General features: G+C 45.8%; 1 protein-coding gene across 2 annotated transcripts in view; it reads right to left on the bottom strand.

The window, feature by feature from the left end:
• Positions 1-23,424, bottom strand: part of Cdh13 (cadherin 13) — a 938,536-nt gene that overhangs the window by 292,121 nt on the left and 622,991 nt on the right. For both annotated transcript variants that reach the window (XM_050144164.1, XM_050144165.1), the window contains one exon: positions 6,946-7,090. In XM_050144164.1, the coding sequence (XP_050000121.1) occupies positions 6,946-7,090 (145 nt within the window). The remainder of the gene's footprint in view (positions 1-6,945; positions 7,091-23,424) is intronic.

Genomic DNA, 23,424 nt, shown 5'->3' with positions numbered 1-23,424 from the left:
GCATTGATGTTTTGCCTGCATGTGTGCTTGTGTGAGAGTGTCAGATACCCTGACACTGGAGTTACAGACAGTTGTGAGTTACTATGTGGGTGCTGGGAATTGAACCTGGCTTCTCTGGGCCATCTGGAAAAACTTTCAGAGCTCTTAACCTCTGAGCTATCTCTCCAGCCCCAAGATTCTATTTCTTGAATGACCAAGAAGAGTCAAGAGTGAGACAGGTTTAGATATCACTTTTCATACCATTTATTCCTGGAATTTTGCCTTTGGGAAGTAGCCTCTGTCTGATTGGATTATACAACTCTTTGATAACATTCTTTTATGACTAACTGTACTCAAATGATATGCTAATGGCATTCTTCCTGAGATCCAATCCTCTGCCAAGGCTCTGGCTACGACTTGAGGAGACAGGCAAGCAACAGGAACTGTGACCTTCTTTCTCCCTTCACCTCAAAACCCAGGAAGAAGGCCACAATGAGGCAGCCCCACCCTGTTCCAATGCAGATAAAGACCCCAACACAAAACCTCGCTGCTGTTGAGTAAAGTCCAGGGAAACACATAAATGAAAATTCTCATCAGTATGTATATTTGTGAAAAGAGAAACGATTATCTCCTAATTCCCGAGCTTAGGTGAGATATAGACTAAAAACCCTGTGATTACAAGAAGTGCCTAAACATGGATCAAAATGTAATAAGGCTTATCCTCCATCATGCCAATCTGACTCCCACCCTATATAAATTGCCACAAAACTGGGTGGAGATGAGTGGGTGAACACTGGTCTGCAGAATGGTGATGAGGGTCAAGAAGAGAACCACAGCTTTGACCAACAGGGGGCTGGTCAACTAGATGACAGCCTACCAGACACTGGCTGCTTGCCATAGGGACAAACTAGGCATTCGCTGATTAGCAAGGGTGGACTAGAGACAGTGGCTTGCCTGTGCCTACGTGGAGTCTGGCTTCTGTTGACCCATGTACCTGCCTTTCACTGTGTCGAGATGCCCAGAGGGAGCCTAGAAGCCAGTTGATGCAGATGGTTCTCTCTACCTGGTGACTTGATGGAATGGAGTTGTTCACTTAAAGACGTCGAAAGAAAGTTTACATTCTCTCTTTAAAACTTTGTATTTAAGAAGACACTTCGAGGTGGCTGTGGCTGAATACTCTGGAAACCGAGATTGGCTGGGGCAGAAGATAATGAGGGAGAGCATGATTTGGATGTCTGAGATACCAGCGAAGAGAAACTGCCATGGGAAAAGAGGGCACCACCAAAGAGGCTTTACTACCACCAGCCCAGTCCGACTACATGGGGGATTTTATACTGAGCTAGGAATCAAATAGCAATTCTCAACATCACAGCCATCCATCCTTAGGCTGAGCTGGGTACCAAATAGCAACCATTAGCATCACGGCCAACTCTACTTAGTTCAAGCCGCTTTGCTGCCGAGCCAAGTTGACCTCTCAGCATGGACAATTGCCCCAGAGGTCAACGGATTTAGCTGTTTTCCCCATGTCTGGCCTGGTCAGATTCCTTTTAAGATTAGACAGACCATACTGGGAAGAACCCGGGATGAAAATGAGCAGGGGGCATCTCTCTGCTTCCATCACCTCTTGGCAGAGTCTCCCTCCGTATAAGATGAGATTCAGCTGCTCCTGTGTTAAATACCCTGTCTGGCTCTGGGGTAGCACTGGCCACAATTTCAGTTCATTTTTTTTTTCTCCATTGCTGTTTTCTTACATGGCTGTGAATGCCAGCGGGGAAGAACAAAGTCTGCCCCCTTACTATGATGCCTCCAGAGTTTAGTATGTGTTGGCGCAAGGCAGTGTGGGAGTCATGGCGTTGTCAGGAGGTCTCCAGCTTTCTACAGCATGGAGAATGATGAGTGTATCACCTAGACACCGGTCCTTCTCCTCACTCAGTTGTGTGCCTGTGGGCCATATCCCCACCTGAAGGGAAGCTGAATGTGACCAACATGGTAGGTACACGGACTGGATACAGACAGTCTTTACATCACTTGTGTCCCCTGATGCCTCTCAAGGCCCAAGATGGAGTGCTGTTCTGCCAGCTCCATTTAGGGTAGCCAAGGCCAGCCCCATAAGGAGCTCCTGTGTCTTGCTGGAAGGCTGCCTGAAAGCTTACATCCCAGTTTGCCTTCTTCATAGCTGATTAAAAGTCCTGGAAGCTAACGTTCTCCTAGAGATGGTTTTCATTGCCCTTATATCTGCAGGTTGAATGGGGGATATCCTAGCTCTCTTATCCCTTTATGAGATTAATTCTTGTGGGGGTTGATGTTTTTTCCTATCCCTTCCCCAGATGTTTAAGCTCCATGTGCACACCTCAGCAGCCTCTCCATACCTCTTGCACTGGCTGATATCCCTCTCCTGAGCTTCCCTCCCCTGGGGTCCCACACTTGCCCTTGACCCCGCCCCCCTTAGAGTATACTAGGGAAAGCTCTGGTGGTTGCTCATGGTTAGCCCTTTACAATGGCACTCAGAAGATCAGCAGGGACAAAACATGTGTGCACTGGTGTCAGCGGGGTGCTCAGGGTCCCAGCACAGGCGTCCTCTGGGGAATCCTGTCCTAGCCCTGTTTTCTGCCTTGGTGAGTCTTGGGGCCCGGCTGGCTAGTGGAATGGTCAGAGCCTGGACGCAGGTCCCATAAATCAACACTGTAACTATGAAAAGAACTAGAAAAGCCATCATTCTCTGCTGATGTCCCTGCATCAGGAGTGATTCCCCAGAATAATACCCTGGAGTTAGTGCTGAGCAGCTGGGAGCAGTCTCCTGTCTGTACCTGCAGATAAATACAGGTGACCTTCCTCTGTGATGGATGGGTAACGATGGCAGCTGGGTACACAGGGACGTGGTACTGATGCCTGGCTCGTTGGGAGATGGATTCTCCTTCATACCAACAATGCGTCTCTTTGCTTTAACTTTGCTGAAGGGAACAATGTCAGCGCATCAAGAATAATCTCAGTATTAAGAGCACACCAGCATCTTCCGAGCATTTGTTATGGTCTAAGTACCGGATACAACCTGCTGTCTCGTTTAATCTCCACCTACAGGCTCCCAACTAGCTGCTGTTCCGTCCCACTCCATCTCACAGACAAGGCAGTTGAGGCTTCTAGAAGGTTCAGTGACTTGCCCGAAGTCTCACCTTGTTAAGAAACTGAGTGGAAGGCATTGAACCCCATACTAAGGTATAAAGCTGCTACCAAAACCAAGTGCATTATGTATGGAGTTGGGTGCGAAATGATATCGGTACCCCTTATTCATCAATGATTAAAAGCCAAAGATGTTGGTGACAGGAAAGTAAACAAGAAGGGTCTCTTCAGAGCACTAGGCTCTATGAAGTTATGAAGACTACACCCCAGGCCTCTGGCCCTAGGGAGATGGGCTTAGAAGAAAGTATTGAGGTTACTAACAAGGGTCTCAATATCTCCCCGTTTCCCCCAGAGCCTTCCTCGGAAGGCTCACAATAAGTCAAAAGGTTTCAGGGAGCCCAGTTGTTGACCAGGACGACTGTTCACTTTCCATTAGGAGCTGAATCGGTCCACTGGACAGAACTGCACTAACACAAGCATGCCCCCATCCGGACCTGCTTAGAGTCTAGCTCTACCATCAGCGCAGAAGAGACTCACAATCTGGGTGTCTCATGAATCTCAGGTCCATATGAGGTGCAAACATGGATGAGGACTGTTGTGCACACATGCAGATTCTGCTGACCATAGACCCCCGACTGAGCTGGGGTTGGCGACTGTGATGGTTAGGTTTTACTTGTCAACTTTCCACAACCTAGGGCCACTTGATAAGAGAGCCTCGGCTGGGGAAATGTCTAGATCAGGTCGGCCTGCAGACGTGTCTGTGGGAGACTGTCTTGATGGCTACTGAGGCAGGAAGATGAATACTATTGCATGGGTTGGGTCCTGAACCGTGTAAGAGGGAAGGAAGCTAGCTAGCTGAAAACAGAAAACAAGCAGGCAGTATGAGAGCATTCATTCATTCATTCATTCATTCATTCATTCATTTTCCTCTCTTGACTATGGGTGTGGCTAAAGGTCACAGGTTCTTGCAGCTGAGACTTCTCTGCAACACTGGACTGTAACCTGGAATTGAAGACAAATCAAGACCCTAGCTTGCTTTTGATCAGGATGCTTTGTCACAACAGAGGTGAAGCAAGAAGAGTAACCTCTCATCAAAACAAAGCATCATCATCCAAATTTCCCCATGGTCCTCCTGGCCTTTGGGAAGATGGTAGCCAACTCCAGAACGGTACATGTGGGGGAGCTTGCAGATCACAGCTCAGGACATGGATACTCTTTTGACTCTTGGCTTTCTCATCATCTGTGAGATGAGAATTGCTGGACCCCGTTCTCAGGGTAGGAAAAGGCTAGTGGGTGGCGCGCGGGAGGGGGGTGAGGGGGAGTGGATTGTATCTAAATCCTCCAGCACACAATGAGAACTCAGCTCAATGATGGAGAGTCCAGTGGCTGTTTATATTGTCAAGTTTATGGAACAACTGAAAATAGAGGGGCCGGGACTACAGCGATGGCTTGGTTAGTAAAGTCTTGACACACAGCCTGAAGACCTGTGCTGCATCCCTAGCACCGACATGAAAATCTGGGCATGGTAGTGTATATTGGCAATCCCAGCATTGAGGAAGTGGTGGCAGGGGGATTCCAGGACTTGCTGGCCAGCCAGCATAGCAGAAACTGCCGTCTCCAGGCTCAGTGAGAGACTCTGCTTCAAAAATTATAAGGTGGAGAGTGATTGAGAAATAGCCAATAAAGGACCAGGGAATTATAAACACAGGAGAAGCAATCACTTGTCTAACCAATCAGGAAACAAAGAACATAGGGTGTATGTAATTTGAAAGGGGTCTCAGTGGGGATGAGGGTTAGAGGAAGTTGGAACATCACCCACCATCTCAAAACCCTGAGATTGTTCGCTCTGTTAAGTTTTTTATGGGGTGCTACTGAATCTCTGGAATTATGTATTAAGAATGTCTCCTCTGCCCCCCAATATCTACCTCTTGACACCAAATCTCACCGATTCCTTCCCATGACTGCTTTAGAGTTAAACCTAGAGGTTGCTGAAAAAAGGAAGTCAGTGACCAGGACCATTCTGCACCCACAGAGGCATCCATCCCACCAGCCGTCCTAATCTTATGCATTTTACTGGATAATATCAATCACAGAGCGAAGTGTGGGCTGGTTTATGTTTCCTGGAGATGTGTCTGCCCCTAACCGAATAGCTTTGTGCATTAAGAAATTCAATGTGCATAAAGGATTCAATTTTTCCCTGAAAATATGACAAGTATATAAAGCAATAGCACCTGAAATGCTCCTAAACTTTACGGAAGGACACGGCTGTGGGAGGAAGATTGGCCCTCATCTCATCACATACACGTACAATATAGAGATGGGGCATGCTCGCAGTCCCCGATACACCATGGGCTTTAATGCTGGGTTCATGTTGCTTTCAGCCCATCCGCATTCCAGTCGCTCACACTCAGGGTCTGGGGACCGCACACGGGAAGAAGGAATCATTCTTTGCTGTGCTCACACTCTGGCCTCCTTAATAGCTTTCTCCATCCATCTTGCTGACCTGGTCTGCCCCCTCCGCTCCTTAAAGTAGATTTCTGTAAACATCACAATCAAAGTCCAGGGTCTCTCTCATCAGAAGTCCCCTCTCCATCAAAAAACAACCCCTGGAGAGGTGCCAGGAGGCTGACATGCCCTGAAGTGGTCTGACTTACCTTCACCTGTACCGCCTGCACCACCCCGGGGCCTGATACCACTCCTCTCCCCCCATTTCTCCCCGATAACACCTTGGGGAGAACACAGCAAATTCACCTTTATCATTTGTATGAGAACACATTCAAATCTGGGAGGGGGGATGTCTTCTACTGCCCTTTCGGGGGGACGTGATGAAGACCACGGGGACCATGCTTGTGGAGCTAAAGGGAGGTTTGAGGCACCTTGCATATGATTATTCACCTGGTAGTCTGGGGAGGTTACCATGGCAACACTTCCAAAGTCTCCAGTATCTACATGTCATTGATACATCCCATCAATTCAACAAAGGGAGAGCAGCAGCCCAAGCTGGCCCCCGTCTTCTCTATGGCTTGCTGATTGACTATTTTGCTCATTGTGTAGTCAAAACCTCGGAACCAGCAACAGGGACTCCCTTAATAAGGGCCTTTTTTTTCACCCAAATGTGTCTTAAAGCTTAAAATCAAAGCCGACTCTAACAGGGATCGCTTTCTCCTTTCTTCTCTGCTTTCACAGCGTGATGCTCACAGGTGACTTCTGCTGGACACTGGAAACTTTAATTAGGATGTTCTGGGGTTCTAAATTCTAAGTCTTTCCCTGATAGGTTAAACATGGTGAAAGATAAGGCCCTGAGGCATCCTGGAGTCATTTTCAGGACAGCAGCTACATGTATTGAGAGAGAGAGAGAGAGAGAGAGAGAGAGAGAGAGAAATGTCTTGCCTTCAGCCCTTTGACTGAAGACAAAAGCTGTCACTCCAAGAATCTTCTAAGGAAAAGGAAAAGGGACCAGTCTGACACACCAACATTGTTCTTCTTGAAAGGCAATTATGAAAAGAATTCACAGAGCAATTTATGTGGAGGACAGCCATTCTCATCAAAACTCCATGGGGCAACAATTATGCCTTCATCTCTTACACTGCGTGCGAACTATTCACACAGTGCCCAACACTAACCAGGCGTCGGAGTCCTGGATGGAGCATCACCCCTGCAGACAAGGAAATGCATTTCCATAGTTCACAGTCCCCCAGTTATTATCTGAGTATGATGTTTCCAGCCCTTGCTAGAGTCCAGAGGAACATTAGTGTTGTTTCACAACAACCAGTAGGAATCCCCAAAGATGATCATGTGCCACTTTTAGGGCCATCATGTTGATATCCAGCCAGTGAGACTTAGACTTACCTGTGGGTGACCCTTCCATGACATGGCCAATGTAAGGACCTTCCCGAAAGATGGGTCTGTTGTCGTTCTGATCGATCACGATGACTTCCAAGGGCACTGGCCCCTCCAGAGTTTTGCCACTGACATCGGTGGTCTCCACAAATAGCTGTATGAGCAAAGAGATTGGGAGAGAGAGAAACCATTATTTTTTTAAAAAAAAAAAATGCATCAAAACAAGGTTCTCCAGAGACAGCATGCTTAATCAGTCATTTTATAAGCCTTTGGTGATATTCGAACTCTAGTTTCCATGGGTTGTCACCAGGATGAGAACAGAAAGTAAAATGTTTATAACACCCCTTGGAAAATCCACAATTAAATCATCAAATCTGCAAAGAATTAAACACAGAGACACACAGATACACAGACAGACAGACAGACATACACACACACTACTGCAATTCATCATAGTTGGGAAAGCGTGCTTCTGCTGTTTGCTTTCCCAACATCATTATCCTTAAAAGGAACATTACACTAATAGAAACAATAGATGAAGTGCCATGAACTGAGGGAACCCACAGCATCGGTGGTCATGCCGAGGAGACACTCAGATCAATTCCACATCTAGAGTTATCCTTTGGGTAAGAGGGCTGGTGTGGGCAGGGCTCTGCTGCAACCTCAGGGATCCTGCCCACCTTAAACAGTCAGACACTTCCCAGATCCAGGAAGAGCTTCCAAAGGGAAGTCCTTCCAGATCTCAGTCAAGAAGGCAACATGGAGACTCAGCGGTGATGCTGGACTGAAAGCAGAGTATCATAGCATGGCATTCCCAGGGCATCGCTTTGGCCACAGTTCCATTCGCTGTGCTGAACCAGGCCTTGGTCTCTCTCAGTAATAACAGTAAGATTTTAGTTTTTTAATACATCCCCTTCAGAGGGGATGACCATGCACCCTGGTCATGGAGTCCCTTCGCCAAGATTCTAATTCTTTGTTGTTGTTGTTGGTGGTGGTGGTGGTGGTGAGTCCTCTCTCAGCTCAGTGAAGCAGACAAGATAAAGATGATGATCTTACTTATGTGATTTGCAAATGTGGGCATCAGATGAAACTCAGCCTACATGGGTAAAGGGATTATTTTCTGTTTTTCTTTAGTAGTATCATATCCTCTGCGTTAAGACACACACACACACACACACACACACACACACACACTTGTACACATGTTCCTATACCCACTTGATTTCTTGGGCCGGTAAGTTTAAGAAAAATTCAAATGGACAAAGCCTCCTAACACTGCACTCAAATGAGGTACAATAGGAAAGAAACACTGATTCAAAGTTGAGGTTTGGGAGACGAGGCTCAGTCAGTAACAGGGGAACCTGAATTCAGATCCCCAGAACCCCATTAAACCAGAGCAAAATACCAAGTGTCTACAATCTCAACAAAGAGGAGGCAAAGGCAGGAAGATCCCTCGGTCAGCTGGACTGCCAGTGCAGCCACATCAGTGAATGCCAGGCTCAGTTGGGGACTTTGTGTCTTCGTTTCCTGTCACTGAGATGAATTCCCCCCCCCCCACAAAAGTCAACTTAGGGGAGAAAGAGTTCATCTCAGCTTTCAGTCTAGGTTTCTGTCCACTGTACCTGGGAAGCCACAGGTGTAGGCACTTGAGGGAGTTGGTCACAGCACACACACACAATCAGGAAACGATGAGTTAATGTGTGCACACTAGTGTTTAACTCACCTTCCTTACTTGTACAAGCAAGGATCCTCTTTCTAGGGAATGGTGCCACCCACAGTGTATGTGGGGGTTCTTCCCTCAAACAATTAATTATCCATAGATATGTCTACAAGCCAACCTGATTTAAACAATTCCTCATCAATCCTCTCTTCCCAAGCAACTGTAAGTTGTGTCGAGTTGACAGCTAAGACCAAGGATCACACTCGGTCTCAGACAATTGATGAGAGTGGTTGAGAAAGACACACAGCATCGACCTTTGACCACCACATGTACACATGTGTGTGTCACACTCACATACACATTCCCACACAAAACCTGACATCCTTGTGAGTTTCCCTCGCTCTTCTCATGCTAGGGCCAGACCACAGCGAGCACATCCGGCCTTTTCTGAAGGACGCCATGACCGCTCTCGCATTCCAGAGGGGCTGGCAGTGTCAGAAAAATCAATGCTGAGAGATGCTATTGCCTTCTGCCTCCCCTCCTGAGTGAGATGCCTCAAACACACAAACCCTCCCTCGGAAAGCTGAAACCCTGTTTGTTTCCTGTGAGTCACGTGACAGATTCGAGTGGCTGTGTTTGAGACTCAGAAACAAAGCAAGATAGAAGAAGGCACAGGGAAGTGTCCCCACCCCCACCCATCACCTTTGCAAAGCTGCAGGCTGAGCCCTCCTGCAGAAGAATGGACAGCTATGGACAGCTGGCCCATGGTGGGAAGCCACAACATGGCTGCCTTAGGGAAATAAATGGCTTTGGCTTGCTTGAATTCTTTTTTTTTTTTTTTTTTTTTTTGGACAGAGTTTTACTCTGCAACTCAGGCTGACCTGGAACTCACTTTGTAGTTCAGGCTGGACCCGCCTGAATGGAATTACAGGCATGAGTGACTACAATCACCTAAACCATACTTTGATGTTCAAGGGTTTGTCTTCAGTCTCTCTTAGGGGTGGTGTAAGTGTTTTATGTGTAAAGTCATTCAATCCAGTCTTAGCAGACAGGGGAGGTGGCCCTGAGACCCCCCCCAAAGATGCAACAGAGGCTTTACAGGGTCACTGTCTTCCTTCCGCATCAAAAGCAAGTCCTCTAGTTCCTTCCCAACCAACTATGCGAGCCCTTTCAGCTCCTCCACCTCAGCACATGCATGCGGCACAGGTATCATATAAAACCCACCTCCCAAGTCAGGCTTCCCAGTTTCAGGCCTCTTCTCATCCTTTTCGGCCTAGACTCCACGACTATCCTTCAGTTCTTACGGACTAGCCAGGGTGCTCCTTCTTTGCCCTCTCCTGGATGGAACACTTCCCAAAGCACGGAATCCCCACCCATGTATGCCTCTCCTTGTTGACCTCGACCTGCTCCCAAGCGCAGGGGCACGATGGAGATGCTTGGTTAGTGAACGCCCAGATCTGAGGCCTCAGACAGCATTGTTAGCATAAAGCCCTCTCCCCAAGAGGAGGTTTCTCTTTAAGAGACCAGAGTCGAAAGTGCTGGCCTCAGCTTTGGCCATCTGTTCTTTTTCCCCAACTCTGGCACAGGAGTCTGAGTCCATGAGCCTGGGGCCAGTTGACAGTCTGAATTGACCGACACAAGCCCCAGTGGTAAACAATATCAAAGCATATTAAACTGACAGCTTAATTTCTTAAAGAAGGGAATTAACAATTATTTGGTGTTGCCTTTATTTATTTATTTTGGTTTTTCAAGACAGGGTTTCTCTGTATAGCTCCAGCTGTACTGGAATTCACTCTGTAGACCAGGCTGGCCTTGAACTCATAGAGAGTCGCCTGCTTCTGCCTCCCTAGTGCTGGGATAAAAGGTGTGAGCCACCACTGCCCGGCCTATATCCAGGCTTTTTATACAACGGCTTCAATACAACTTGGAGAAAAAGTGTCTGAGGCAAAGAAGTTGAAGTCACCATCGTCAGTCACAAAGGTGGCTTGTGATCGATCAGGCAGTGTCTGAGCTTAGGACTGACTCCAAAATCCATAGCTCCTTCAACTCTGCTTGTCCATTCAAGGTCCTGCCACAGCACGCCTTGAAATTTTGGCTTGGATAGCTTAACTAATTGCATCATTTGCTTCATGTTATTGTTTTTGTTCTATATTTCATCGACTGCTATTTTATAATCCTGTAGTGTGTGAGGCAAAGTTTTCCATGGATTTGGGAGCACAGTAAGCGTGCATTATCTTGCTACTAGCCACGAGAGTACCTACCAACATGCACAATGAGACTCTGTGTATTGCATAGCCCTCTGCCACAGAGCATGGGTTGGGCATGTTACCACAGCAGGCAGCCCAGCTCCGTGCCGATCCCTGTACCCCAGTGTGTGCACATAACCCTCTGCCATAGAGCACAGGCTGGGCATGTTACCACCAGGGACATGTTACCAGGAAGCTCAGCTCTGTGCCGACCCCTGTACCCCAGTGTGTGCACATAACCCCCTGCCACGGAGCACGGGCTGGGCATGTTACCACAGCAGTTCAGTTCTGTGCCCCACCCCCACGCCCGGGGATGTTTAGCCTGGGATGTTGGTCTTTGTGAGTTGTTCATCTTTTATGAAATAGGGTCCCTCACTGGCCTCCGCCTCACCCATGTAGTTAGACTAGCTAGCTAGCGCGTCAATCCCAGGGTTCTCTCCACCTCCCTAGCCCTGGGATTACAAGCATATCACCAGAACCCAGCTTTTCTATGTGAGTCCTGAGATCAAATTCAGGTCCCGCATGCCTTTAGACCAGCTCTGGTGAGGCAGAGGCAGGCAGATATCTGGAGGTTCAATGACAGCCTGGTTTACAGAGTGAGTTCCAGGCTAATCAGGGCTACATGGTGAGGTCCTGTCTAAAACGAAACAATACAACAGAAACAGAAACAAGCGCAGGTTCTCATGCTTCCAAGAGGCACCTGTCTGACTGAACAGTTTTCCCCCAGTCACGGAGCCATAGAATTTTCTTAGAAAACAAAAGTGAAATTAGAAACATAAAAATCAAATGACCTAAGTGGATACATAAGATGTGACAGCACAAGGGTCACCCCCGAAATTTCTGGAGCGAAGATGCATTATCCCAAGGGAGACCGACAAAGAGACCGTAGGTGGTGCAGGGGTGTGGAGCCACCGTGTTCATGAATGCTGCTTCAGAGGGTATAGTATGTGCTCACTAGGCTGTGAGTTATAGCCTCTGAGAGTGGGAGGAGAGGGTTGGGGAAGGCCACCAGGGTAGAATCCCCTTAAACATCTTTCCTGGTACCCAGCTCCTCTACTTCCTTCCATCTGGGGGAAAGTGAGTGTGTGTGGGGGGGTCTCTACTAGAGATTGTGAACCAGTAATGCCTTGATATGCGAGCCAACAACTCTTTAATTAATCAATGCCCTGTAATGACTGAGATGCTCTCCGTATGATGCATTCACAAGGCTCCCTTACAAACAAAACCCAAAGCGAACGCATAATGAAACCAAATTACAAAGCACGCGCAAGTTGTTGGCTTCAGGCACAACAACAAACCATTAACATAGTGGCCTGCATTTGGCTCATCTTCTCATCTCCCCCCCATGAAAGACGCAGAATCTAACACTGTGATCTTACACACAACGAGGAACAAACCCGCTGCTACAAGGCCAAGATGAAGAGCCAGGCCTTAAAAGACACTGTCCTTTGTAGCGTTGGGCTGCCTCAAGTCCCGGAAGAGACGCTTCAATCAATGGAGTCTGAGGCACAGCTCCACGTGCAGTCAATGCCCTGGTGAGTCATTTTGAAGAGAAACGACCCAGGGAGCACGCCAGTGACCTTTTCTCAACTTTGATGATGCTGATTTGCTTTGGGCAGAGTATTCAAATGAAAAACACAGACACACACAGCTAATGCTTTTTTTTTTTTTTTTTTTTTTGGAGATGCTGTAGTACATGCCCAGGTATCAGTGAGTTGCGCACAGAGGTTTATTTCCAGTCATAATAAATGATGATCTTATACTGACTGCAGCTCCGACACAGTGAGACTCAGTTTCCCTGGGCAGATAAGACCCCGTTGCCCCAGGGAACGTTTTCTATCTGTATCTCCTCCTTGTGGCACATTTTCCGACCAGGATTGATGACATCTGTGGACCGCGTCTTTGGGAACACCTACTTGAACGAACTCAAAGGTCTTAACAAAAGTGGCCTCATTCTTTGCCTTCCAGACATCTTTTGTAGCACAGTGTACTAACAAATCAGGGGACCACAATAGGATCTCTGCAGGTTCATTGTGGGTGAACACAGGGACAAGGTCTGGCGAATCTCCAGTTAAGTCTGGAGAGAATTCTCTCTCTCTTTCCCTCTCCCTTTCTCCTCTCCCTCTCTCTCTATGTGTATGTGTGTTGCCACATAAAACCTTGATATGAGGGCTGGAGAAATGGCTCAGAAGTTAAGAGCACATACTGCTGTTCCAGAGGACCCCAGTTCAGTTCCCAGCATCCATGTTAGGCAGCTCATAAACACTTCGCTAGTAACTCTAGCTCCTGGGGATATGACACCTTCGTTTTCTCCCTAAGGGTACCCACATGCAGGCATACACACACACACACACACACACACACACACACAAATCAACAAATCTATTTAGAAAAATAAGATGTTGGGTTTCCCACCCCCTACCCCAGGAGAAGAAAAGGCGAGAGCCGCTGATGCCATGGTATAGATGCCAGCGGCATCTCGGCTTTGTATTTTTACCCTGAAACGGAACTTGTAAGTTTGTCTCTAGAACCTTGCAGTTATTCAGAGCTTACGCAAGAGAAAAATTCCGCAAAGCTCCCTTGGAAATTATCCCACAGTTTCTTTTTTCTTTTTTAAAGAGTGCTGTGTTTTTTATTTACGAGGTGATCCCTGGAGGTTGAGGGCTGCTTGGAGACTTAAGAAATGACCTGGGATTCTGTGTTTGCTGTGATAAACAAGAAAATGATAAGACTGAGTCTAACTTAGTTTGTAAACGTGGCACTTAAATTGGCCATGCTTTTTGTACTAGTGCCTACCATTTATACATGGTGCTTAATATCTCATATTACATTGGCATCAAGTTATTTGTTAAAGACTTTTTTTGTAAAAAACAGGTATTCTGTACACAGACATATATATATACATACATATACCTGAACATAATACATATATTTATCTACATCTATCTATCTATCTATCTATCTATCTATCTATCTATCTATCTATCTATCTATCTATCTATCTATCTATCTATTGTATCTATTTATCTATCTATCTAATATCATGGTCTATCATCTTCTATCATCTATCTGCCTATTATCTAGGTATCTATGTATTTACCTATGTATCTATCATCTATCTGTTTGTATCTATCTATCTATCTATCTATCTATCTATCTATCTATCTATCATCTATCTATCTTCTATCATCATCTATATATGTATGTATCTATCATGTATGTATGTATGAATCTATCTATCAATCTATCTATCTATAGCATAGGCTCCTGATCTCATTAGACCACAGACATCTTGAAGACAGTATTCTACTGTATGGTAGAACTTCATCAATCAAGTGTTTTGAACAAACTAAGCACCAAGGGACACTTTCCATTGAGTTTTGTCTTTAATTCTCAGGCTTCTTCCCACCAGGACATCTACACAAGTGACCTGAACTAAGAAGGGGGTTTCTGATCTCAATTTTCTCTCTCAACCCCTTGTAAAAACTGACATATGCTAATCTCTGGGACCTAGTGATATGTCAGATTACATAGTATAGTGGTCAGCTATGAAGATAGGTCAGCTCACCTAAAATAAAGTTTTACCTGGATGTTACTGGATCATATGTAATCTCAGGGTGTCTAGAAAGGAGGGAGACTAGAAGGTCACAGTGATGTAGTGGGATAGGGACTTGACCTGCCATTGGTGGCTTTGGATATGGAGGATGGGACCATCACCTAGTGATTGCAAGCAGCCTCCTGAAACTCAATAGGGTGTCTACAGGTCTATATGCACACATGTGAGCTCTGCATACACGTGTGCATATAGACCTGTAGACACCTAGATGTGCCCTTAGCACAGCCATGTGCAATGCTCAACCCACAAAACAGCGTGATAATAAATGCACAGGGTTCTGAGCAATCTGTTACGGCAGCAATAGGAAATTAATACAGTGTCCACATAATTTATTGTTCAAACCAGACTATGTTGTAGCATGAAAGTAGATACTATTAATAATTATGCCAAAACAAGAGGCACTGGCCAAAGCCATGTTAGGTAAACTGGGCCACACTGTTCTCTTCCTCGAGTAAGTAGCTGGTTCCCTGGGTCTCAGTTTGTGCACACAACAAACGGTGTTTTGAGGACCTCTGTGTGTGTTATTATTAGAGTAAGAGAGGGATACAGGAATTTAGCAAAATGCTGGACACAGAAGGAATGCCAGACACAGGCTTATCTGTCAAGGGGAAGTGACCTTGGTGTGTGTACCTTCTGGGCTTCAGTAACGTATACCAGGATCACACCTGAGATCAAGATCCCCATGGCAGCCAATGAGTTCCAAGAAGCAGTACCTGGCTGCTGTGTCTGTGTGTATGTGGGATTCAGGGAGGGGGGGGTTCCTCAACCTGAAAGGGGAGCACAGTCATCCCCACACAGTCCTCCTAGGGAATCTTTAATCTCCCATAGATCTTTATTTAGACATTGGCTAACAGGGATGAGGTATTGTCTGCTCAGTGCTATGTGTCAACCCTTCTCCTCTTGAAACTCTCTCCTATTAACAATCCAGGTTTCTCTCTGACACCCAGAAGTTACTTCCATGATACAAACGCGCTATGAACTAGTCCTGAAGAGTTCCCAGGGACAAGCGCATTGAGCCTTTTGTAGCCTGCCTCTGCTTTTGTTTATGTGACTGTGTACGTCTCGTCTCTCTCCCCTGGAGGCTATGTTGCTCACGGTTCACCTGCAAAAAGGAGATGGGAATTTCATACTTGTTATGTTATTAATTAAAGATCTTGATCCTATTACCAAAAGCATTGAAGAGGCTCCCTATTCAGAGCTCTGGTGCTTCCGATGTCAATGGAAAAAATTCCATTCTCCAAGTGAATTCCTTTTTTAGCTACAAAGAGAACACCTTTTCCTTATGTATATGCATGCTCACAACCACACCGGATTTTGAGGGCATTTTTTCCATTTAAATTTTGAAGTAACTTTAATTATGCAGAAGAAGTCAATGCAGATATTCAAAATAATTTTATTTAAGCAGCGAGGTGAAGTCACAGTAAATACCCTGTACCTCCAGAGGGGACACAGGCTGGAAATTTTAATTGGCTTGAGTAGAATTTACATAAATCACGGATGATGGAATTATGCCAGGCCCATTAGAACCGTGTACAAGGGTTAAGGAGATTTTTGTGCAAAGACAAGAAATATAATACTTTGGAAAGCAAAGCCACGGGTAAAGCATTGGAGGGATTTAATTTTTATTTGTATTTTTCTCAAATCCTAAGCAGAATGCAGAATAATGGAAGTGAAAGTTTTACTTTATTTAAAGATTTTTTTTAAAAAAAAATAGACGTATGTGCAAACCTGTGTGTGTGTGAGTGCAGCTCCTGCAGGAGTCATAAGAGGGCCTCGGACGCCCTGGGGCTTGAGTTATAGGTGGTTGTGAGGACCCCAATACGGGTGCTGAGAACTGAACGCCAGCCCTCTGCAAGGGCAGTAAGCAACTTGACTGCTGGGCCATCCCTCCAGCTCCCAGCACTCTAAAGTTTGCACATTTAAAGTCAGTTTGTGAAGTATAAAATTTATCAAGCATCCGTGCTCACCAAAAATGAAGGTTAGCGTATTAAAACTGCAAGCATTACCCAATGAATTCTGGGTAGATTAAGGCACCGAGAGGGTAAAGAGCCACTGAATATTTATGAAACAGAGCAAAGAAGACCTTTCTGAGATATAATCATAAGCGTAATTTACTCTGTGAATTATTGATAGATTAAGGTACTTGAATGAAAGTTTTTATAAGCTAAAATACCAAGAGAAAGCAAACAGAAGCTGGAGGGATGGCCGAGGATATGTTTGTGTCAAATAAGCTCTGGTTTATTTTGAATTTATGAAAAGCTGGTTTAAAAAAACAATAAGGAAAGAATAACTATTAGCAAAACAACAAGACAAAAAAATTATAAAAATGAAATGAATTCTGTTTTACTTATAAAATTGTCAAAATAATCAGAAAAAGCCAAGCCAAACTTAGGGAAAAAAAACAAAATTTCATGACTGCTGGTGGCAAAACACCTTTCTGGGTCATGGATATGTCTTGGCAGGTAAAGGAGTTTGTCCCCGAGCCTATGGGTTGAGTTTGATACCCAGGATGGTGGGTTTCAGAGAGAAGCAGTTCACAAAAGTTATCCTATATATGTCCACATATATGGCACGGCACCTGAACACATGTGTGCACACACAAATGCACACAAACAAATAGATGTAACAAATGTAATGAAAAATGAAGACACCTTTCTGAAATATAAATTCTCAAGAGGCAGTACAGATTTGAGGATTTTACTTTCAGAAATAAAGCCTAATGTGTGTAGCAAGGGAGAGTGTGCTCACACCTACATACCTGTGTGTGTGTGCGCACATGCATGTGTGTGTGTGTGTGTGTGTGTGTGAGAGAGAGAGAGAGAGAGAGAGAGAGAGAGAGAGAGAGGGAGAGAGGCAGACAGATACACACACACCACAGTAACACACTCATTTCCAGCTTGTATAAAAACAGGAAAAGTATAAACACTCCATGCTCCAGGTGGAGACTCATGGAAGAACTTCGGAACGAATAAAAGTAGAGCATCACCCTGCAGAAAACCTTCAGAGGAAACAAAATGTATTTCTGGCATGGAATTAACATTAATAATGCAAGTGGACTATTTTATATAGGAAGCAAATTATGACTGAAAAATAGGATGTACGAAAAGTTGCAGTTTCTGCAAAATAGGCATTGTGCCGCTAAGACTGTGTTGAGACAGTGTTACAGCGAGCGGTTTGCTGTACACCACCTTTCTTTATCTCTCTCTTCCTTCTAGATTTTCTATTATGGGAGCGCATTAACTTCGGAGTCAAGCTAAAGAGTCAACAGCGGTGGCTGGGAAGGGAGAGTCATCTTTTATGCGGATGTGGCTGCTGGCGGGTTGCTCATGGCCCAGACGGTCACCACACATCCACTTACATATGGTTGGCATTTACTTGACTCCGCCGACTAACAGTAATGAGAACAACACGTGAAATTAGGAGGGAGAGGGACTGAGGGATTTAGAACTGATGGGGGATGGGCAAGATTAAAGGACATGGCATAAACATGTGAAGTTTTCAAAGAATGAATAAGGACATTTTAAACACATGCGGTGATCTTTTCAGGACGTGGGCACATGATCTCCTTGAACTTGTTTATTGTAAAAAAAGAATTTTGTGATAATGAGCAACCCAAGTAATCAGGACTTCACCAACACCAGTCTCTCTGCTCTTTGATGTGGCTTCTTTATTTATGTTTTTTAAATCTCTCCTCTCCTCTCCTCTCCTCTCCTCTCCTCTCCTCTCCTCTCCTCTCCTCTCCTCTCCTCTCCTCTTCTCTCTCTCTCTCTCTCTCTCTCTCTCTCTCTCTCTCTCTCTCTTTCTCTCTCTCTCTCTCTCTCTCCATGTGCATGCATGACCTCCCCCACGCATCCAGTGCCGGTGGAGGCCAGAAGAGGGCACTAGATCCTCCTGGGGTTGGAGTGACAGTGGTCACTCTGTGGGTGCTGTGCACTTGACTCTGGTCCTCTGTAAGGGCAGCACTTGTTAGCTGCTGAGCCATATCTCCAGCTACTGCCCTGCTTCCTTAAGTATGTCTAAGATGTCGTCTTTGCTTGAGTGAATCCCAAGCCAGCTCTCTAGTACATTTTGGTGCAATTAGAGCTGAAGAAGCCTACAGGCTGTGTGTCTTCTTCCCACACCTCCTGCCCATTATCCAATCCTAGCTAGAAATTTAAACCCTATGCTAAAACTGGCCATTGTTCACTATCCGTGGGTCTCCCTCTTTGACAATCTGCCACCTCCTGCTCAGGCAGCTGTCTTTTAAGTGTCCCCTGCTCTTACCCATGCCCCTCAGATTCCAAACTTAGCTTTTAAAATTTGAATAGCACTCTTATCTCCAGTTTTTGGACATCCATCAGGTTTTAACTTAACCATCCTGGATTGCATCTTTGCATGGGGGTCCCACCACACACTTCTTGGTGTTCTTCCAAGTTGCTATGCTAGCTGTCTTTTCAGGGCCTTTGTGTGTGCTGTGTCCTCACTTGACATAGTCTTCATAGGTTTGCATAGCTCCCTTACCCGTTACATTCACGCGATCCCCCTTTTCTCGAAGGGAAGATTTGATTGGGAATAGTCACTGCTTGTTGTTTGTCCCTTACCCTGCTGCCTCTCCCCGGCTCTGGTTATTATCAATCTCTTCTACTTCCAATCCAATGCTGTGATAAACACGACAACAAAAGCACTTAAGGGAGGACAGGGTTTATTTCAGCTCACAATCACTGTGGGAAGTCAGAGCAGGAGCTTCGGATAAACCACAGAGGAATACTGTTCGCTGATTCACCCACAGCCTAATGCCTAGAAAGCTTTCTCAGAAAGCCCAGGATGACAGACAACCTGGGAATGGCGACGTCCACCGTGGGGTGGTCACTCCTACATCAGTTAGCACTCCAGACAGCCCTTTCCAGACACACCCACAGGCCAATCTAACCTTCTGCAATCCCTCCACACAGGCTTTCCTCTCAGATGACCCTAGGCAATGTCAAGTGGACATTTAAAGCTAAGTAGGACACAGCCACTAGGCCGTCATTTGAAGTCTGCTACAAAAGAGGCTCCCAAAGACAACAATGTAAGCTTTGCTTCAGTAGCACGCAGGAACACCAGAGTGTATTTTCCAGAAATGTAACAAACAAACAAAGAAGCCGCTAAGGAGTTCCCATTTTGTCAGGAAGTTTTTTACCTCCCTAGAGGACAGTTCCATAGACAGAAGAGAAACGAGGCCTTTAGAAAGTCTTCGAGGGGGACCTGGCCCCCAAAGCAAAGCATTAAGAATTCAACACAAACATCTTTCTTCCTCTTCAAGGGAAGAGACCAACTCCAGCGCTGCGTTGCTGTAACTGTCAAAAATACGTAGACCGCGTCTATGCGGGATTACTCATTGTTTGGTAATGATTGATAGCAAATGCTTTTGTTCTGACACACATATTACTAATAAGAATATTTAAACGAAGGCAAATAACGCAAGTAGAACGTAATACAGATTCCTTCCCACCGAAGTGATCCCATCTGTCCCTGCCTTTATAAATGAGGCAATCCAAGTTCCCAGAATAGACTCATATTTCTTACATAAATCCCTCCCCGCCATTCTTAGAACCCTAGCTCAGCATCTCTCCTCTGATTTTTCATTTGTGAACAAAAAAAAAAATTGCCTTAAGCAGTCAGTCATGACTGCAGCATGATCAGACCCCTGCTGTTAGATTCTTTTTGGATTTCAACCCAGATTGTATCATCTTCTCTCTTTTGGCCAGATGCCCTTGCATCAGATTGGGGAATGGGCTCTTTGCTGAGCCAGCAGTTGAGACAGCCCTTTTTAGAACGAAGCCCACATTTGGCTTCATCATGTACTCACCCAGACCTCTCCTGCCTAACAACCACTCCACTTTCTCAAGTGTACTAGACAGCTTAGAATTAAAGTGTTAGTGAAAGTCAGACCTTTTACCCCCACATCCCTTTCCCATGCATCCCCAACATCCAGTGTGGCAGTGCAACCTTGCCTGCCATCAAGATGGTGACCCCCGGCCTCACTAGACTAGCTGTCACTGTCTAGCGCAGGGGCTGAGAGCTATGGGACCACAGCATGTCCGACACTGCTCTCTTCTGAGCTACAGTGGTTGCAAGAGACACACCCATGGAATAGCCCATCCCCAGACTCCCCAAACACATCCAGAGGCTAACAAACCCACCACTGGACACGGCCTGTGGTTCTGAACACAGCTGCAGGAGCCTGAAGGTTCTCTTGTCCTTGAGATACTGGTGGCTCGTATCACCTACCCCGGGACTAGCCCCAAACGAGAGGGGACTTCTTAATGTGGTAAACCAGGGTAGGCGTAGTGCTTGTTGGGAGAGATAACTTCTACTAAAATGTTTCCATGAAGACCAATGTAATTCTTCAGTTGTTACCTGGTGGAAATCCTAATGGAGAAGAGTAAACGTCATGTTCTGGGGTGAGGGCTGAGAAAGCTGGAGCTCACATCCCATGGGCTTCCTTCTTGATGCTGACTCTCTGTCCTGTTTCTGTTCAGTGAACCCTGTTTACTTCAATCTTTCGTTTGCTTGCCTCTGTACTTGTGTAAGGAGAAGACCCCATTCGGCACACATCCTTGTCCCTGTCTTTGGTCTCGGTCTAGTGTTTACACCGCGTTTTTCATATATCTGGTGATGGTGACTTTTTTTTTTTTTTTTTTTAAAGAAGCAGCTTGTGGACTTCAGTCAATCTCTGTTCAAGTGGGAGTGAGCCGATTTACGGGATTATTTGGAAAGGATGAATGGCACATGGCAACATAAGCCACGCTAAACTCACTAATGTAGAGAGTGTGTCTCTTTCCGTTTTGTAGGCCAAAGAAAGTTTCCTAAGTGAGGTGTCAGCTCAGCTGTGTTTCCGAGTCTTCTGCGAGACAACGATGGGAAGACAGGTGGCTGGGATTGTGGGGAGAAAATGTAGTCCTAGGAAGTTGAGCTGGAGAGATGGCTCAGTGCTTGGGAGCGGGTGCTGCTCTTGCAGAGGACCTGATTGTGATTCCCAGCACCCCCATGGTGGCTCACAACCTTCAACTTCAGCTCCAGGGGATTCAGCGACTTCTTCTGGCCTCTGTAGACACTGCACTCACATGCACAGATACAACATGCAACTATTTTTTTTTTTAGCTTTTAGAAATTAAAACAGTATCATGAAGATATAAAGTATCAACACATTACCAAAGAGGTCAGCACGTTCCAGTCTCTGAGCCATCTCCCACCTACTGCCTCTTTGCAGATGGACTGCAGGAACACAGCTGTCCCCATTCTTCCTGTGGCTGCTCAGGCTTGGGAACAGCAGATCCAAGTTTTTACCAAAGAGCCTGCATGGCTCACAGAGCTGAAAGTATTTATTAACTGTCTCTGTGCAGAAAAAGTTTCCTGACCCTTACTCTAGGTAGTTCAAGGCAAAAAAAGGGAGGAATAGGGAAAAGAATCTTGACATGAATTCCAAACTCTCCTTGACAGCCCGAGGTTTCTTTAAGTAAATTCATTTGTATTCATACTTTCTTTCTTGTCATCATCTTTTATTCATCAAACACTCACACACACAGACACACACACATGCACACACACACATGTATGCACACACAGACACACACACATACACACACGTGCATAGACACACATACAAACACACATACAGACAGATACAGACACACACACATACACACAGACACACACACATTCTACAATCTGCCTATGAGAAGGCATGTGGTATTTGTCTTATAGATATTTATGAAGGTCAAAGAGAGTGGAAGGAGTGATATGCTATATTCCATGGTTGAAAAATACTCCCCCCAGAAGCCATGGGTTTAAAAAAAAGTTAATCCTCTTGGGGGCTAGGAGGATAGGGAAGGGGGGCTGTCACAGATTCCAGTTGGTGAAGATTATTGAGAAGTCTGGAAAGTGGACTCAGAGGTTCCAGGGAGAAGACAGGCAGGCCGGGGCATTGTCTACCACAAGGGCACAGGCAGGGACCACGATGCCTTCTGCTGTGGTCTTGAGTTCCCTTGCAAGGTAAAGTAAAACTCCTGCTTACCGAAAATGTGTTGGGTGGTAGCGTCTAACTTTAATTAATTGATTAATGGACGTTTGTTTGTTTGTTTTAAGACAGAAGTTAAGAGTAGGAGGTCTGATTTTAATGCCAAATCTCTCCCACTGTAGACGGTCCAGGGACACCCCTTGCCCCCAGCGAATCCCTAGCCACCATCTCCTCAGCTGTAAAACGACAACATTGGATTGGCCTCCGAGATGAGGAGCAAGGCAGAGAAATGGACAGGAAGAAAGAGGCAAGCACGTTTCAGAGCAAAGGGGCACGCAGAGAATGAAGACCGGAGGATAAACATTCAACACCAACCAAGCTGAACAAACTCTAATCCGCCTCTGCAAACCCGAGAGGCGGGTCTCACTCCCAAGGGCCCAGAGCCATTGTTCTGAATAGCAAGACTTAATTATAACCTGTAGGTGTCAAGGCAGTCAAAGACAGTCTCAGAACTGCAATGACTAGATTCACAGGCTGCAGGGTCTTTAGTAAGATAGAGTTTCGGTGGGGGTCCCTCTGGAAGGAGGCTCGCCACTCCCAGGGTTAACCCTTCTCCTGTTTTCTGCTCTCTAGAATAGCGCCTGGGTTCTTGTTGGCCAATGGCTACTGCTGTCCCCCACCCCATGCAGGTGCTGTGTTTTCCCATGCCTCCTCCATGTCTGGTATGTACAAGCTGCCCAGGAGTGGTTGACCAAGTAAGTAAGTGAAATCAGTTCATGAATGAATGAATGAATGGAAAAGCATTGTGTGGTAAGCACATGACAACTGTGGGTTTTAGTCAGTCTGTTAAAAATGAAGATGGCGACTGTCCTGTAACTGCTGAGGCCATCCCCTTGCTGGGCGCTGACTGATTTACCCATCACTGTATTTTCAGGAGGGTAGCAAACAATGTTCTGGGGAGACATGCCACAAGCACCCAAACCTGCCC

Source organism: Alexandromys fortis, unplaced genomic scaffold (genome assembly GCF_014885135.2).
Source record: "Alexandromys fortis isolate MF-2015 unplaced genomic scaffold, M_Fortis_MF-2015_v1.1 scaffold_1, whole genome shotgun sequence".
In the NCBI taxonomy this organism is placed as follows: domain Eukaryota; kingdom Metazoa; phylum Chordata; class Mammalia; order Rodentia; family Cricetidae; genus Alexandromys; species Alexandromys fortis.
This window is presented reverse-complemented; position numbering and strand designations above follow the sequence as displayed.